General features: G+C 35.9%; 2 protein-coding genes across 3 annotated transcripts; one reads left to right on the top strand and one right to left on the bottom strand.

The window, feature by feature from the left end:
• The first annotated feature begins 765 nt into the window (after window positions 1-765).
• cdhr2 (cadherin related family member 2) lies at window positions 766-13,070 on the top strand. 2 transcript variants are annotated; one of them, XM_059516057.1, is made up of 30 exons: window positions 766-831; window positions 1,075-1,140; window positions 1,246-1,385; window positions 1,546-1,599; window positions 1,681-1,770; window positions 2,623-2,712; window positions 2,797-2,913; window positions 3,112-3,258; window positions 3,627-3,702; window positions 3,935-4,053; window positions 4,230-4,454; window positions 4,557-4,712; window positions 4,910-5,068; window positions 5,235-5,296; window positions 5,431-5,674; window positions 5,956-6,195; window positions 6,395-6,467; window positions 6,606-7,190; window positions 7,487-7,558; window positions 7,644-7,693; window positions 7,826-7,983; window positions 8,110-8,206; window positions 8,293-8,381; window positions 8,541-8,606; window positions 9,727-9,874; window positions 9,963-10,084; window positions 10,396-10,509; window positions 10,617-10,700; window positions 11,732-11,792; window positions 12,260-13,070. In XM_059516057.1, the coding sequence occupies exons 1-30, from the start codon at window positions 780-782 to the stop codon at window positions 12,419-12,421; spliced, it is 3,918 nt and encodes a 1,305-aa protein (XP_059372040.1). In that variant the 5' UTR covers window positions 766-779; the 3' UTR covers window positions 12,422-13,070. The 2 variants fall into 2 exon arrangements, with proteins under 2 accessions (XP_059372040.1, XP_059372039.1); XM_059516056.1 differs by having other exon boundaries at window positions 11,732-11,798.
• A 17-nt stretch (window positions 13,071-13,087) lies between these two features.
• Window positions 13,088-16,084, bottom strand: LOC132109743 (G protein-regulated inducer of neurite outgrowth 1-like). The gene is made up of 2 exons (XM_059516058.1): window positions 15,866-16,084; window positions 13,088-15,466 (listed from the first exon to the last, which is right to left on the bottom strand). Exon 2 carries the CDS (start codon window positions 15,380-15,382, stop codon window positions 13,844-13,846), a length of 1,539 nt encoding a protein of 512 aa, XP_059372041.1. The 5' UTR covers window positions 15,383-15,466; window positions 15,866-16,084; the 3' UTR covers window positions 13,088-13,843.
• Between the last annotated feature and the right edge of the window lie 2,997 nt (window positions 16,085-19,081).

The following is a 19,081-nucleotide window of genomic DNA, read 5'->3' as shown; positions in this document are numbered from 1 at the left end:
AGCCTCCATTAATTTTGTGTCTTTTGAGTTTGCTCAGGAGTTGCTACATGAACGTGTGAATGGGCCGGATTATTCTGGAAATAATCTGTTGTGACAATTGTTTGCCTACCCACACTTGTTGTTATGCTAAACCCTTCTCTGAACGCTGTTTTAGGATCTGATTTTGTGTTATTATTAAGCAGCTTTGTCATCTGCTACAAGGCGAGAAGGCTGTATTAAGCATACATACTTTTCTCCACTACAATGTAAATGATTAACGTTTACAACTTTAAGGACAGTAATAGCCAGTGATGCACTAGCCAAAGGTCTTGTATATTATATATCATTCCCTCATTTGAAGAACGCCACTTGTTGGAATAGTACAAAGAGCAGACTGGACACGGTAAGTCTTCGCCAGCCTTATATCATTTTCGACTTAGTTCCTGCATGTAGATCAAGAGCCTATACCCAGATTAAGCTTTACTTTTTAGATATTATTATTTTGTGAATGAAAAGTTTGTAAATTTTGATTGTAGACTTTGATGACTTTCATCCATTCCAGGGCTTGAAAAAAAAAATAAGGCAAATTGATTTGATACTATTAATTATTGTTCTAAACTGCAGCGCTGGATCTTTATTTTCTAGATTTGTGTCCATGTGTGTTCAATAACATTTGAAAAAATAAACCAATATAGCAAAGTTATCAGTGTTCTGTCACCTAATTTTGGAGGTGGAAATGTTCTGCACTTAATGGTGATTTTGTGTTCTGTTTCTTCGATATGTCAGCCTTCCAGACAAACATGGGGAAGATGGGGAAACCTTTACTTCTCCTTTTGGCTTTTTTAGCTTCTTGTGAGTATCTGAGAATTAGTCAGTGTCCATATCATTGATCGAAAGTTGTGGCTTGTTACATTGTACTAGCTCAAAGTCCAGATCCAACAATGGTACAGTCTTAAGTGGACAGCAGCCAATAATTAAGATTTACTGTCACTTACAGAGGAGAATTCACAAATTTATTTTGTTTTAAATCTGAGTTTTGTTTTAGAATTGTTTTCTTTTGACTAACATGCTGATTTATGTTTGTGTTTTCTGTAGCGTACTGTAATTCTGTCCCTGTGATTCACACGGCTCTTGTTGAAGTGATAGAAGATCTTCCAGTCGGTCTGTACATCAACCCAAATTTCAGTCTCAACTATGTGTTCAATCTCATACTGATTTTTGTATGCGTGAATGTAACATTTTCCTAATTCTGCATTTCCCCGGCAGGTAAAGTTGCGTTTCAAATCGAAGCATCTGATCCAGATGGTGACCCTCTAACATATCGAATCTCTGGGACAGACGCTAGTCATTTTGCAGTAGACAGCGGAACTGGTCAAGTCAAAATCAAGAGTACACTGGACAGAGAGGTATTTTCTTAGGAAAACTCTTCCTTCTATTCCCGAATTGAGAAGAAGGAACAACAGTTGAGAATTAAGCATTTTAAATAATTTAAATTTGTATTGAAATTACTCTACAGAAAATACATTCAATTAACTTTGTGTATGTTGATGTGTTTTATTTTTTCAGGCAAAACCCCTCTTAAACATAGAGGCTGTGGTGAAAGATACCGTTCATGCGGATGTAAGTTGGATCTACTGAATGTATTACCATGCTAAGAAAATTAACTCTCCTGAATCCTAACATGTCTTTCTGTCATTTTAGGTGTCAAAAACGGTTTATATTTCTCTTAAAGATGTTAATGATAACGCTCCAGTATTCCAAAATCTGCCCTACAATGTAGAGGTTCCAGAGGTGAGTGAGACCGTTATCATTAAAGACGTACATGTGGACGTGGTGGTGTTGGTGCAGTGGATAAGACACATGCCTTTGGTGTGAGAGACCCGGGTTTGAATCCACTGTGAGACACCAATGTGTCCCTGAGCAAGACACTTAACCCCTAGTTGCTCCAGAGTCGTGCGACCTCTGACATATATAGCAATTGTAAATCGCTTTGGATAAAAGCGTCGGATAAATGTAAAATGGACGCTGTAACTGCTCAACACCTTACAGTTGTTACACTGAAGGAATATTTCACCTAAACCCAGTCATTTTGTTGTTTAATCACCTTCTGTCTGTCAGGGCTTTGGCTAGTGCTCAAGTAAAAATTTTATAAATGACAATATAGACTATACATGCCATTGTTTTTATTTTATTTCACCAGAAATATAGAAATATAAGTTCTCTATTTCGCCAAACAGTTTTATTATTACCTTATCAGCTGAAATCTTCTGATTGACAATAGTTCACCTATCGGCCGAATAAGGTACTGTTTTAAAAACGTAAAAAAAAAAAAATCGGGCAGCGGGTCGCCAAATAAATTAATAAATAAAATAATAATAATAATTAAATAAATCAGCGAGACAAAAACAAACACTGTTGTGAGTGAGTGAAAAGTAAAAGAATATAGCTACTGAAGCTGCCAAGTATCATAGCCTCATAAAAGCAGCCAATATAACTTGAGTAGGACTACTGTATAGATTTGTTATTAACTGAAACGTCTTCCCTAGCTCTCCATTCTTCAGTTTAGTTTGCTTATTTATTTATATTTTCAGGATACTTTGAGGTGTTTCTTCACATTTATTTGTTTCTTATTCCCTCCTACAGAATGCACTTGTGGGCACTACACTGTTCACAGCATCCGCCACAGATATTGATTCTGGCCTAGCTAGCCAAGTGACTTACAAAATTGATGATGTATGTTCCCTTCATGTCATTAATTACATTTTCAGATTGACATCGCACTTTACTTGTATTCATAACACAGTATGTTTGTCTTAGGTGGCACCAAATGACGGGAGCCTATTTTCAATCTCTGAGTCAGGAAATGTTGTCCTGGTGGGAACTTTGAGCTTCACTGAAAAAAGTCCTTTCTATCAGATACGAATCAATGCATCTGTGAGTATTTATTAATAAAGTAATCATGTTCAGATAAGCAATGGGCTGCTTTTTGAATGAGGGAAAATATCTGTGTGGGATGGGATGTGCAATAAAACAATTGCAGTATTATATTACTTAAAAAGAAAAAAGAAAAAAAAAAAATCTACAAAAACCCATTTACTGTGTCATTTTCTAAGTGTTCATTGGTTTCACCAGGATCGTGGTGGGCCACTGGGTGATCAAGAAGAAGTTTTTCAATCCACATCAGCATTTGCATTCATTACGGTTAAGGATATGCCAAATATCGACCCACAGTTTCTGAATTTACCAAACCTTGCTGCTATTGACGAGAAATCACCTGTGGTGAGTGGTGCATTTTTCTTTTCTTTTCTTTTCTTTTCTTTTCTTTCTTTTTTGTTATTATTATTATTATTATTATTATTATTAATAATAATTTAGAGTTGCACTACTTTTCTTCTGGTTAGTCACAATGCAACAATCAATGCTAAATGATACAAATATTAAATCTTTATTTTTAAACTTTAGTTTATTGATATATTAATACATTTCAGTATATCTTGTTAAGGATATCTAGTGTAGCTTTGTAAACTAAACAGTTTTGGTACTATGGTACACTGTTTGGGCACCGCTTGGTGTCAAATGTAACATATATTACATATATGTAATGACCTCTCACCTTTGAATCTCTCTCTCTGTACGCTCCATCTCAGGGTACGTCAGTCTTTACTGTGAGAGCCAGAGATCCAGACACTGGGGTCAATGACCAGATCCTCTACAGCATTGAACGTCAGTCAACTGGAGTTTTTATTTTAACATTACTCTTTGTACTGTTTTTTTTTTATTATTACAATTGTAAACATAGTCTCTAAATTATCAAATGTTATAATCAATTCTCTTTGTCACCAATGATTTGGATATAGTAAGTAATATTCGGCTGTTCACGTGATCTTAATGTGGCAGCCACCATGAGAAGAGCACCCTTATGTAGAATAAAACTACTTTTTGTCCTGTTGCACAGGTACTAATGCACAAGACCTGTTCCAAATCGATGAGGTGACTGGTGAAATATCTATCAAAACTGTATTTGACCGTGAAGAATTACTGCTTATAGATGCTATTGTAATTTTGGAAATAAAGGTGAGTTTACTGAATTTAACTTTATCATTTTATGATGATATCAGATTGATTACAGTTTAATGGCAACTATATGTTGGCAGCAAATCAGTGTCACTGTGTTTTTTTAGCCTATGTAGTAACTATCAAAATCTATTTATTTTGTGATCGTTACTTGATTTTTTCTTCCTGCACTTAAGGCAAGTGAAACAAAACCTAATGTGGATGGAATTATTGCAAGCACAATGGGAGAAATACAGATTTCTATTGGAGATTTGAATGACAATGGCCCTGAATTTTATGAGTGTGAAGGTGAAACTGAAAGCTGCACACAGAAAAACACCTTCATAGGCCAAGTTGATGAGCATTCATCTACAGGACTGTCAGTAAATGAACTGAATATTAGAGTCAAAGATCCAGACCAGGTCTGTAGTTACAATATTTGCATGGTTTCTTCTAAGGATAATTATTTCATGATGATGGCATTTTTCCTCTATGTGTTGATGATGAAATTATTTATGATCCAGAGGCAAAACAACAAGTTCAATCTCCGTCTTGAGGGACCTGATAAGGATGCGTTCGATGTCAGTCCAAGAGCTGGGATGGGAGATAGTTCTGTACAAGTGATAATAAAAAATCCATCTTTTGTTGATTATGAGAAGAAGACAGTAATGTCTGTTCAGGTTTGTATATTAGGATGTCTCTATCTATCTATCTATCTATCTATCTATCTATCTATCTATCTATCTATCTATCTATCTATCTATCTATCTATCTATCTATCTATCTATCTATCTTTTCAGAAAACTTGCTTGAAACCTTTTTGCAGTAGACAAAATTATAATCTGAAGCAGTTTTAATACTTTGTTTTATCTCACAGATTATTGCTGAAGATGACAGTGCAGACTTCACCTCTACGGCCTCTGTCACCATTAACATCAATGATGTTAATGACAACCTTCCTAAGTTTGAGGAGGATGTTTATGAATTTTCTGTTGATGAACACTGTGATGATGGAACTGTTGTGGGCACCATTACTGTAAGTAAACAATCTTCTATTTTCATATATTTCCTTTTCGTGGCGACTAAACAATATAGGCACACACTGTATTGTTACAAGCGCTATATAAATAAAGGTGACTTGACTTGACATGACTTGACTAGGATTGACTGATCTGACACTCATTAATGTTCTGCTTTGACAGGCAACAGATGAAGATGCCTTGGATAATGGCAAACTCACTTACAAATTGATGCCTGAAAACATGTACGTTGAATATTCAGTCTGCTATCATTTGGTTAGGACAAAATTACTCAGTTTGAAAGTATTTTTTACTTAAGTTTGTAATTAAAAATACTTAAGATGTAATTTTCTCCCCCCCCCCTCCAAATTAACATCAGGCAGGAAATGTTCGATGTTCATCCAGAAAATGGCACTATCTTAATAAAAAATGGACAGCGTCTTGACAGAGAAGTCACCAATTCCTACTCACCCACCCTGCAGGCCATAGATTCAGAAGGCCAGATTGGTACCACTGTTGTGATGATCAACATTCTGGATATTAATGATAAGACACCAGAAATGAACAGAGAACTTTATGAGGCCTTTGTACAAGAGAACCAAATGTTAGAGCTTATAATCCAGGTAACTTTATGGATGTAATGGTGATTGAAAAGGCAGCATAGGCATCTGAAATGATGAAGAGAGATTGTGTGAATGTTTTGCATGTCACTCTTACTCATGTAACTAGTAGTGCATGGTGCTGGCAACACCGAGGTCATGGACTTGATTTTCAGAGAACAAAGAAAAAAAATGAATACATTAAGTTCACTGAGTTGATTTAGGTAAAAGTGTCTGCCAAGAAAATTAATGTAACAGAAATATCTATGTCTCTAATGGAAGACCAATTTATTTATTTTTGATAGGCTAGAGATGGAGACGACCCGAGCACACCAAACAGTAAAATCCAGTATAGCATTAACGACAGCCCGTTCAGTAGTAACTTTACCATAGACAAAGGCACTGGTTTGCTTAAAAACAGTGGTCTATTGGACCGTGAGGCTACTGACCTTGCCCCAGATGGTGTGATTCATTTGGTGGTGATTGCTTCAGATATGGGCGAACCACCCCTGTCCTCCACAACCAACGTGACCATCAACATTGGGGTGAGAATGTAGCATTTTTATAGCTAGAGATGAATTTAAAGACCATTTATTGATCGCAATTATACGTTTTATATGTATACATTTAAATCACTATAAATGTGCATATATTTATATACATTCATTTAAATATATTTCAAAATATACTTCATTATAATTCATTAAATTCAAGTAACTTATTTTTCGTTCTATTTTTTCCCAGGATGAAAATGACAATTCTCCAAGGTACCTTGATCCTGCTCCCTACGAATTTAAAGTGAAGGAAAGTGAACCTGGCAAGTAACTCGTGCTTTTTCTGAACAAATTTCAGTATGATTTTAAGTAATTGCTTAGTACATTTCCAGAATTTTTATATTTTGTTTTAAATATTAACATTTAGCAAAAACTGACAACATTTTGTCCCCCCTCTATAGGCATATGGGTTGGCTCTCTGCGGGCTCACGATGCCGACCAATCAGACTTCAATAACCGTATCTTCTTTAGCATTACTGATGGCAGTTTTGGAAGTTTCATATTATTTTCTGAGCCCATCAGTGAAGGTTACAGGGGAAACATCACTGTTGATCCTGCTGTTGAGCTGGACTATGAAAGTGATCGGAAGACATACGATCTAACGGTAGAGGCCTCGGACCTGGGTCAGAAAAAGGCTAAGACTAGTGTCAAAGTAATAGTGGTTGATGTGAACGATACTCCGCCTGAATTCCCATCTGGCATGGTCCTGAATGTAAAAGAGAACAGCACCTTGTCAATGCCTCTGGCCACAATCAAAGGCACAGATGTGGACACTAAGCACCTTCTAGAATATGAGCTTGATTCAACTGAATGCCACTGCAATGGCAGCAGAGGTCCATGTCCCGAAGAGTGGTTCAAAGTTGAGAGTAACGGTGAAATAATAACTAATATTGACTATACTATTGACTACGAGAAATGTGATAAAGTGTTCTTGAATGCCAAGGTGGTGGATGTTTTAACTGAGAAGAGGAGAAACAGTACACAAGGTATGTACTATTGATACGGTCCATTAAAAAAGTGCTTCTTCCTTTCTTTCATAGTATGTTCTGTTGTAAAAGCCAAAGCTCAAGTGATTTCACATTTTAACTGAACACTGAACACACATTAACTGAAAAATATAGTACTTGCACAAAATGAGGTTGAATTGTTATTTTTAGGAGCCAAATTCCCTTTTCCACCCTTATTTTCCAGTTTATTCATTCACATTAACCAGTGACTTTAAACATTTTGGTCTTTATTGAGTGCACTGAATATTAATGAAGTATTGTTCACTTGCTTGTAGGAGTTGTCACTATTAATATTGTGGATATCAATGACAACGCCCCAGAATTTGTCATCTTGCAGGATTTCTATGGTAAACAAAAATTGTATTTAAATAAAAGTCATTGACATATAAGCAAATGTATGCTAAAAGTTAAAAAATATTTCTGTTTCTCTAGTTGTAGTCATTGAGAAAGTTGAGGTGGGCACATCTGTCGGTAGAGCTTATGTAAGTGTAACAATTTAAGGTCTCTTTATATGTCACTTTTTGGGCTGTTATATACACATTTCATTACTATATAATGTCTTTGAGTCTCCATAAAGTATGTTTCTTGGGTTTGTTTCCTCTTACCCTTTTAAGGCCACAGATAAAGATACAGGAGATAACAAGAAAACCACATTTGAAGTTACCAAGGTGGTCTTTGTCAGCAGTGAAGGGAATTCCACAGAGAGTTTGTTTCTCTACGCTGACTCTGCTAATCAGGAAGATACTTCTGGAAGGTTCAGTGCACATATAAGGTGAGAAATTAAAATTCCTAACCTGTTTGATACTCACAAATCAGAAAATAGAAACTGCTCAATGTGCAACAGTCTAAATGAACTAAGCTGGAGGTAAACAAGCAAATGTCTCTCCACAATGTCCAGGTCCAGGAAAGCAATGGAAAATAATAAAAGAGGAAAGTTCATAGTCCAGGTGAAGGCGTCTAACCCTGATGGTCTCAGTTCCACCTCTGTGGTTGAGGTAAGGCATTTTTCACCCCTGCAATTTATTATTAATTCATTCTGTCTGGTTGATTTTGGTCATTTTCTAATTGCGTTCTTTTGCAGCTTCTCACAGTTGACAGCTCCTACAGAGTCAGTCTCAGATTTAGTGCATCTGTGTCTGAAGTCAATGAGAATTTGCCTCAGATCAGAGCGTAAGAGATGCTTTTTAAGATTGATTTGAATCTATTGATTTGCGAAGAAGTGTTATTTTAAAGGACACTTGGAGTATGATTCATTATTATTATTTATTTTATGCTTTTTTAATTCAGGTCAAAAGGAGTAAATGTGTGTGTGTGTTTTTTTTTTTACAGGATTCTGATAAGTGCTACAAAAGCAACAGTTGAATTCTTCAATGTGTTTAGTGAGACAGTTACCCGGTAAGCTTCAGTCACCCATGTCCCCACGTATACATATACATACACATACAGTAAACTAAACTGAATCACAAAAAACTCAGAAAACCTGAAATATATGGATTTTTTTCCCCTGTTGTAATATGTATAATCCAGCAGGTGGCGTATGCATCATAGACTAAATGCAAGTCAGTTGTATTTTCTCCCCCAAAGAGACTCAAAATTCCCTGTAGATGTCCTGTCTTGTCAGTACTACTATTATTAAGCAAACATTCCCTTTATATGGCATGATTACAGAAAATTCTGGATTTAAGACGCAAGAGACCAGCAAAACTTTATCTACACTGTAAAGAAATTCCATCTATTTCAAGTCAGCAACTAGACTTAAGTTTTTAAGTTTAATCAGCTTAGTCATTTTAAGTCATTTTAACTTAAATTATATAAGGATGAAAAAAAAAGTTTAACGTCATATAACTTGGAATAGCTCAACATATTTTGATGAGTTTATGCAAAAACATTAGCTGCTATGACTCACTGACACTGATTGTATCGGTTTTTACAGTGTACTTACACTATATTTATATTACAGACTTTATTCCCCAAACCTGTATAACTTTATTTCTTCTGTGGAATATAAAAGGAGACATTTAAAAAATAGTGTTTTTATTGTTAACTAAAACTATATAAAAATGTAAATACATTATTTAAAATACATTTACCCATTTGCATTGTGTTTATGCATATATCAGATGCTTTTATCCAAAGCGACTTACAAAAGAGGAAAACATGGTTTTTAATATACAATGCAGGTTTATTTGACAACTAGATTAGGAATAAGTACATAAATATTAGATGAAAACCTTCAAAATGACTTTAAAAATGAAAATCAGGAATGTTGCCTTGGCAACTAACTGAAATAAAATGAGATGAAGATGAACTATGAAAAGCACTATACCTGAAACTGAAATAAAAATAAATAAATTAAAGCTAAATGTAAAATTTAAAAAGAAACTAATAAAATGCCAGAAGCACATAACAAAATTACTAAAAGTAAATTGAAACTTAATATATAAATATGCTAATTAAATATATAAATAAATGCTATAATAGCATATAAATCATACAAAAATTCTGTCATTCGCAGATCTGAAGAGACAACCGTTTTGGAGGCTTATTTTGTGTTCCCAAATGGCACAGCTCTTAACTATGATGAAGTGACCTCAATCCTGAATTCAGAGGAGGTCTATAAGGAATTTGGATCCCAGCTTACTCAGCTTGGATTTACAGGCATTGTGAGTGACCAAAAACAAAAACTAAAGTTGTTGTTCAACACATTAAGCTTTACGTTTTTTCAAATGTCTTTTCTCATTTCGTTAACAGTCAACAACTATTACCGAGACTACAGAAGTGAAGACAGAGGTGTTTATCATGATTGGTTTGATGGCTGCACTGGCCATTGTTCTTGTTGTAACAACCACCTCTCTCGTGTGCATCAGAAGAAAGTAAGAACTACCGAATTACCCATGTTTCAATGATGTAAAAATAAAAACACATTGTTTTTTGCCACCATGCCTCTGAACATGGATGGGTCATGTAGGGTGTATATAATATGAAGTCAACTTACATGAACCAATACAGTGGCATAATGGAAGACCCTTCTAACCTCAGTCTGGCTCACACACATTACGAATCTTCAGCAGATTTAAAATAGCTCTTCCTTATGTGCACCCACACATTTGCACAAGTTTCTTCATTCTGTCTGATGTGTGCTGGATTTGCAACTTATCGCTGCTGGTCTCTTTCTAACCTTTAGTTACAAGAGGAAACTAAAGGCAGCAAAAGCCATGAATTCAGCAGCCTCAGTGGTCATAAAGAATCAGAAGACAGGCCCTGTTGTTCCTGGAACCAACAAATACAACAAAGAAGGGTAAGACAGACATCATGGGCTGCCTAAAATGTTGAGCCATTGTATAATTTTGAACAGGAATTCAGCAGCTGGCTGGTGTGTGAGATTGTGTGATATGTATTCCACAGCGCAAACCCAGTGCTGAATATGAATATTGACACAGCCACAGACCTAGGCTTCGATGAAGATGACTCCAGCGCAGACAGAGAGAGGTATCATGACTCTACACTATAAACACTACTGAAAAGAAATTATGAAAAGATGTTCATACTGTTGTGGGGTACTGACTAGGATATCAATATTTATACATATATATATGTTAAAAGGCAATTTATTCATGTGACAGCAAAACTGAAGACTGGAGTAATGGCTGCAGAAAATTCAGTCACATGATCCTACAGAAATTATTCCTATATTTGGTGCTCGGGAAATAGTGCAGTGATTGTTATAATCACTGTTTAAAACATTTGTGCTACAAAGGAACAGATTTTATATTCAATTAAAATCTTTTGTAGCATTATAATGTTTTACTGTCACTTTTGATTCAATTAATATATTCTCGTTGAATAAAAATATTAATATATTTAAACAACTTTTAATTTGTTGTGGTATAGATCAAGGGGCATGTGACACTTATCATTAATCCTATTAAATTAAATCAAACACTAAATCAACAGCCCTATTAGTTACATAATGCATCGTGATCTATCAGGCAGTTTGTGTTTTAATGTAATTACACTGGACAGCGAGAGGTAAAATTTCATCTTACCCGCTCTGAAATTATCTAAACAAGATGATATCACATTGCACATTCAAAAACTGACTTCACTGTAGAAGAAGGAAGCCATTGACCTTCAATGGAAGTTTTTGAAAGCATGTTAATCATGTCATGGAAGCCCACATTCTGCAAATGAACTTAAATGGCTTCTACAAAATCTATTTAAGATACAGTAGAACGTACTGTGGTTCTCCATGACAGATAGCATCTGTTTGCACTTATCTATGGGTAATGATAGATTGGTTTCAGTAGCGGTAGTTTTAGTTAAACAATGTTGTGATGTTGGTGACCCCATAAGTCTCAGAATCACATTAAGCTGTACTACATGTTTTTGATTTTATTTCAAGCTACATGACTGGTCGAAATGTCTCTGCTCGTAACTTCTTTCGCTATGTCTCCAAGTCTTCATTCAGAAGAGTGTAACTTTGTGACATTCTGATTATGTCTGTATTCTGTGTGTTTTAGCCTGAATTCCCTGGACTACAGCATTGATATGACGACAGAGAATGACGCTATGCCAATGATGGTAAATGTATTATTAAAATAAAGATAATATACAGCAGGGAGCAGAAGTCTGAGACCACTAGTGACAGTCAACATAATTTGTGAAACAGTGAACTGAAAAAATAACTAGAATTGAATCATTTCTTATCATTTGTGGTGTCACCTTTTTGCTTTAATAACAGCAGCACTTGAGCAGCATGAATTCCATTCCAAGTTTGTGTAAAACTTGATAAAATCATGTTCTCCAGCATAATTTGAGGCATTTGCATAATCACTAATTTGCTTATTTAATAGTGACAGATCTAAAATTACAAGTTCTACAGTATTTCAAGCCTTTTTTTTTTTTTTTTTGTATTTCAAGCATAAATTTCTCTTATTATGCAAAAAACATATTTTTCTATTAACGCTTGGGGACACAACAGCAAAAAGACTTCACAAGTTCTTTAACTGAGTATGTTTTGAGTACTTACGTTTTCTGTTGTGCGGTAGGCAATTCAGGAGGAAGACGAGGAGGAGGAGGAGGACGAAAGAAGTGAATCTCCATACATTGAGCCTCTGGGTGCTGCACTTGCCCAGCGAGAAAAGAGGAGAGGTGCAGACAGCCCCAGTCTCACTTTTGCAAACCCTTCCGTAGACACCACTGATCTCTAACTTTCAGCCTCTGACCTCCACCTGTTTGCCATTTTTTTATATGTGATCCTGCCATAAAAGGAGAAAAGACTCAATTTCACAATATATTGCAATTTGGCAAACTTTAACTTTAAAGTAAACCCACTTTAAATCACCAATGCACTTTGAAATGTAAGAGAGAGAAAAAAATCCCAGTGCACTAAAAACAGTTCAAACAGTATTTGAAGGTAAATTGTACTTACATTATTCTCCATCATCCCTTTTTCATATTCAGAATTTTTGGATTCTCCAATATTTAATACCTATTCCTTGATTGTATTGTTTTGTCATAAAGAAGAATGAAACTCTTTTTAAAAAATATTATGTTCTGTCTCTGAACAAAAAACCTTAACTGCTTCAACAGAAACTAAAGTAAAACTGCTTGTGTATCCTGACAAATATTACCTACCACTAGTCTGCTAGTTTAAGTCTGAGTCAAATCAAATAAAAAATCTCATATCTTGCTATGACAGATTTATTAAACAGGGTTTATATATATCGTAAACTGTCTATATATGGTGTATTGTTATATGTTCTAGTGCAATCATTCGATAGCATGTTCAGTGAATAAAAAAAATAAAATAATAATAATTAGGTATTTTTCTCTAATAAAATTGATCATGTTATTAAAGCGAGTCACAAATCAAGTTTGCTTTTCCCTTGTAGACGATTTAATTTCAAAACTATTCACTTTACAGTTCTCACAACAGTCACAAAACATCACAGGCAATGTAAGGCTTGAAGGTACGCTTGTTATATGTGTACTGAGCTGGACTGAAAATACAAGACAAATCCATTGAATATTTATGAGGTTATACAAAACCAAATAGAAAATGAAGAATCTGAAACTCAAAGAACACCAAACACTTCAATGTTGATAAAATCTGAGACATCATCTATTACTTGTTACCCGAAACACCAAGAATTTCTAAGGTCATTTTTGCCCAATACAAAATACTTGGTACTGTCACTCTATAAATGTTTTCTACCGTTCCTTAAATATACAAGATGAATTTGTATATACATATTTGAAATATAGAAATATTAAGGGTAAAATTATTAGTGTAAAATATTATAAAAGAGCACTTTAAAAGTGATTCTCACTGACCACAACAACATCAAGGTAGCATGGTCTCGACACAAGCAAGCAAAAACACATAGGAGACATTTTAAAATCAAGAGCGAGGAGAAATCAAGACAACTGTATTTGTGTGCAGTGTATCAAACCAAACCTAAAGTGATCATTATCCATACAGGGGCATCTAGTGACACAGTGTCAATACAAGTCATTTTAAATGTCTTAAAGGGGAGTATCATTGAACAAAACCCAATCCTGTGCACATCCAAAGTGCACAAAATTTGGAAAGACTGTCTATTAAGATGGTTTGGACCACCATGCCTTCCTTAGTTTTCCTCATCTTGACGTGGTCTTGTACAACATTTTGGCCGCCAGATGTTCCTGAACCACTGGCGAAAATTATTCTGCCGACGCCTGCCACTCTGCACCATCTTTTCCTCATTTTGTTCTTTGGCCAGGCTGTTTTCACCAAGGTCTGATGTGGGGGGAGGACTGGAAGGCATCGACATCGACGTTTCGGTTGGGTTTGCTGGCAGAGCATCTGTAGGACAGGGCAAGGCCAAAGGTTGTTTATTCTGCTTATTTACCTGTTTCTCCAGGTGCTTCTGGATAGCCGAGCCCAGCACTGCCACCTCCACCACTGCACCATACACCTCCCAAGTCATTCCCTTTTCATCCCAGCTCACCTCCTGCACAGGTTCTGGCACTTCGTCTGTTGTCACCCTGATCCGTGGTTCCGGTTTGGGAAAAACCTCAGGTGCGTTCAGAATGATCGGAGTCATAGGAGCAGTGGCAACCGAACGGAATTCCACCTGAGAGCCCACCTGCATCTCGGCATCTTTGGTTAGTGCCACATCTGTACTACACTTGTTGGCGAGTTTTCCAAAGGGGCTTGGAAAAAGGAATGCTGCGGAGCCCTCTTGAGGAGTCATGGGGCTGGTGGCCACCGACTGGTACATCACCTCCAGGCTAACCTGGGTTTGCACGGTCTGTGTGCGTCCATGCGACTGAGTCAAGGTTAGTGTCTCTTGCAAAGGTCGTCCAGGATCCTTGGACTTAGTTGATTCGGTTTTCTTCAGTTTTACTTCCACATCTTCAGGCTTTGTGGGGTGGTCTTTCAGACTGCAAATGTTCACTTCCGTGCCTGTGCTACTTGCATTTGTTTTCTGTGGGGTGCTTGAACATTTACTTCCAGAGTTTGTCTCATTGCTACTATCCCCTGGATCTCCAGGCAATATTGGTCCTTCATTGGTGGTATTCTGCTCAGGTGATACATGGCTTATGACACTGGTCTTCTGGACTTGACTGACTTCAATCATGTTCGCCACAACAATGGAACCATCGAGACTCTCTTCCTCAGTCACTCCTTCACCTTTAACCGAAGAGACCATCTCTGGTTCAGCAGGGCAGCTGGAAGTCTTCTGCTCCCCAAACTCATCCTCATTCTCCTCGTCCTCTAAAGTACAATCATGGTTGGTCACCAGTATGGTAATCTCCTGGTCCAGGCTTTGTTGGCCAGGTGCCAAGCACATCTTATCTGCCGGTTCTTCTGCTTGGTTAACACTCCTCTCTGGTTGGCATGCTGCCACAGGTGGTTCATCGCTTTTGACTGCTGTTTGAGTGGAAGATAATTCCTCTTCTAATCGCTGCTCATGTGGAATCACTGACTTGTTTTGATCTGATGAAATCTCTTGGTCAGGTTGCTCCTGGATGCTGCCACAGATGTCCTTATGGACTGTGGTCCCTGGGTTTTCATCAGTTACGTTGTCGTTCATAAGGGGCGAATAGTCATTGGTGTTTATACTTGCGGTGGTCCCTGAGCCAACTTTCCAAACTTCACTTTCTGTCAGAACAGGACCCTCCATGGGTTCAGAGATGGATTTGTGTTGATCTGGGAAAGGGGAAGTAGAACGTCTGAGCTTCACGGTCTCACGCCACTGATGGTTTTGCTTAAAGAAAAAATTCACACAAATGCATCAGTGCATTAATGCAGGTGCAATGAATTAAAAAAAAGAGCACTTGACATGCATTAATGATGGCACACACACAAAAACAGTCATTTTTGAAAACACTACATTAGGTAAAATTCATTTCATATCTGATTGTTTTGTAATGATCTCAGGCACTGAAAAACAATCATGATTTATGTTCTTGAAATAATTATAACATAAAATTACACACACAGACACACACACACACACACACACACACACACACACACACACACACACACACGCACACAAACTTGTTTTAAAAAAAATAAAAAATCTTGCAGTACCTTCTAAAATCAAAACTACGACGGCACACAGTGAGACCATAATTAAAAAACAACACCCAACGACACATACCTCAACTGCATGACAGATCAAATGCTTTATCCATATTTTTAAACATTTCACAGCCAAAGCATATATTCACACTCCAAGCTCCTCTTTTAGGTGCTGGTAATGTTGAGAGGCAGGCTGTAGATGGTTTGTTTTCCAGAAGAATCTCAGTGGATGATGGTCCTTGGATTTCACTGTGGCTGAGAGTACTGAAAGCTTCTGAATTTTAGTTTCCCTGGAAACCAGACTCAGCCTGCCAGTGATTGGTAATGAAATGACAAAGTATCTGTAGCTTTTTAATCAGAAGCAAATGATGGTGATAAAAATCCATGTGTTAAAAAATTATTATAATAGAAATGAATTAATAAATATCTAATATTTAAGTAAAGTAATAATATTTTAGTAAAATAATAAAACAATAAAACAAAAACAAGGCTCTTATGTAATAAAACCTCAAATGAAACAAATTTACTTCGGCAGACAATATACTAAAAGGGTAAACCAGTAATGTCTTTATGAGCTCTGGAACAAAACATTTGATACAGTTTACTTTTTCTTATATAACAAAATCAATATATATAAATTCACATTTTCATAATTTTTGTTTTCCCACATGAGAGAACAAAATCAGTGTAAAGTGGTTGACGATGTAGGTCACTAAACTGCTGCACCTATGTAAAAGACCATTTAATTAATATTTTTTGAATGGTAACTATAAAATGGATTTTTGGATTCATATGCTCGCACACTGGTCCAAAACACCTCACCATGCCATGGAGTGTGCTTTGGAGAGCTGTATTCTATCGCCTATGTTCTCACCATAAAAATCGAGGGTTTTTGCCAGTCGCATGTTCTCACAGAATATTTGTTGCCTAGCAACCAGCCATGTACATGCAGGGGGTGGAGTGACTGTGTTCATGGTAATGGGGGGTGGGGGGGGGGTTTCAGACAACACATGCCATATTCTGAAAACAAGAGGATGCTGCTTGCGAATGATGATGAAGAGGAGGAGGTGGATAGGGATGTAAAGAGGACAGGGATGTGGAGGTGGAGAGTACAGGGGAGAGGGCCAAAAGTGCTGGAGATCAACTGTAAATTAAGTCGTGGGGAGCAACCTTTCCTCGGGATGACTCTGTTTGACATATGCGTCTACCACAGACATGAACACTAATGAGTACATCTTGACTGCTTATATCTTCACTATACAACAGAATGAAACTTTGAAACAATATGAAACATATGAAAAAAAATGTAAATTAATGCATTGGCCAATTTAGAGATTTGGGCTTACATATATGTATGTATATGTATGTATATTAGGTATGTATGTATGTATTAATTATTATTTATTTTATTTTTTCTTGCTGTGAAAAAAATAATTTTGAGACTGGTTTCATCCAGTGTTCAGATTTTTGTTCTTAAAAAGTATGCAAATGAGCACATATTTGATTATCTAATGCATCATTTGCATATCATATTATATTATTTACACACACACACACACACACACACATACGTATATATATATATATATATATATATATATATATATATATATATATATATATATATATATTTATATATATATATATATAAATATATATATATATATATATATAAATATATATATATATATATATATATATATATATATATATATATATATATATATTTTTTTATTTTTATATATATTTATATTTATATATTATATTTATATTTGTTTGCAATTCTCAATGTAATCAATCTAGTAGGTGTTTTTTTTTTACCCTATTACATGTGCATGTCTTGCACTTAGAATTTTTTTGGGCGGATATTTGTTTGCATTTATAGCTTTTATAGACACCTACACATTCTGGCATCATATCATAATTTGTCTCAATTTTACATGCCATAAATACATAACAAACATTACATTTTATATTTGTTTTTTAAAGGAACTGAAAATAACTTAGATTTTTCTTACTTGCAGCTGCCTGAAATCATACCAAGTGTATTCTACACCTTAAACAGCACATGCAATAAGGTATTAAGGGCTCAGCAGCTGCTCTTATGGCAGGTTTGACAAAGTTCCTGACACCAATCATCTGCTCCTGAACTTTCAGGAAATATTCAACACTGATTTTAAGGTTGAGAGTAGCTTATTCTCAGCAAGGTTTTCATGCCTGAAATGTACAGCAAGTTAATCTATAGGGCTAATGCATCCATAATGAAAATGTCAGATCCTGTATGCTTGTTACATTCTGAGTACTCTTTAAATTTCAACTATATATTCAACTTGATGCCAACAGTAATTCTTTGTTGCAGTTCCTCTGAATGTAACTACACTGGATTAATAAAGACTGATTTTGAGCTGTGGAACACATTTGAAACAGGATGCACAAGTAGGTGAGTAGCAGCCAACATGTGGCAAGTTATTTAAAGGATTATTGTTCATAATCAAAAGCATCATCTCTTGACATTCACAGGAATACTGAATAGCAGGATATGGCCTAAGGCACTTTTGAATGAAAGTTCTTTCACTGTGGTCTAGCTGTGTTATGTTACCATAGCAACATACAGTATCACTGATTTACCCCCCTTGAGTGAAGTGGGAGCTGATAAAAATAATGATAATAATAATAGAAGGGGTTTTTACTAAGAAAGTGGACGTGTTCTTGCACACTCTATATCCTCACACCAAGTCTCACTAGAATAGAAAAGAACAGGATGTCCATAAAGAGACTGCAGCAGCTGAACAGAATGTATCGTGTAATTTCAAGGCACAAGCATCTTTGAACAGATTTTGGAATATAGGATAATCAACAATTAAACTGAAATTAAATCTTTCTGAAATAATCTGCATTGGAAGTGCATATGCAACTGAGCTGGTATATTTGCAAAGTTGCTAGTACAATTTTTTATGATTCAGTCCACAAGGTTCAGGTTTAATCTATTCTGATAGGGTAGAGCAGTATTTATCTGGAACTCAATTTGTGTCCGAAATCCTTAATGGTGTCTGATGCTTTCTCTGTAGCTGAGCCTATAGAGCAGACTGTATTTTTCTGAATGCCTCCTCAGCAGCTGTTTGTATATAAACACACATACACAGAAACAGAGAGTTATTTTAGGGATGTATTTGCATATCCTTCATGGTGAAACATACAAATAAACTGATAGAGATAGGAAAATCAATGCAATCAAACAATTTAGATTAAAGACATTAAGATAATGCATACACTATTTGGAAACATTACACTAATA

The sequence above is a fragment of the Carassius carassius genome, chromosome 29 (genome assembly GCF_963082965.1).
Source record: "Carassius carassius chromosome 29, fCarCar2.1, whole genome shotgun sequence".
NCBI lineage: Eukaryota > Metazoa > Chordata > Actinopteri > Cypriniformes > Cyprinidae > Carassius > Carassius carassius.
The sequence above is the reverse complement of the archived record's forward strand: the minus strand, read 5'-3'. Positions and strand labels throughout refer to the sequence as shown.

What these genes read in the sequence shown, in the direction of transcription:
- cdhr2 (XM_059516056.1), top strand. Translation starts at nt 780, where the DNA reads ATGGGGAAGATGGGGAAACCTTTACTTCTCCTTTTGGCTTTTTTAGCT. An exon ending in AGCTTGGATTTACAGGCATT is followed by an intron (nt 9,875 to 9,962) that starts GTGAGTGACCAA and finishes TTTCGTTAACAG; the next exon opens with TCAACAACTATTACCGAGAC. An exon ending in AACAAATACAACAAAGAAGG is followed by an intron (nt 10,510 to 10,616) that starts GTAAGACAGACA and finishes TGTATTCCACAG; the next exon opens with CGCAAACCCAGTGCTGAATA.
- LOC132109743 (XM_059516058.1), bottom strand. Translation starts at nt 15,382, where the DNA reads ATGGAGGGTCCTGTTCTGACAGAAAGTGAAGTTTGGAAAGTTGGCTCA.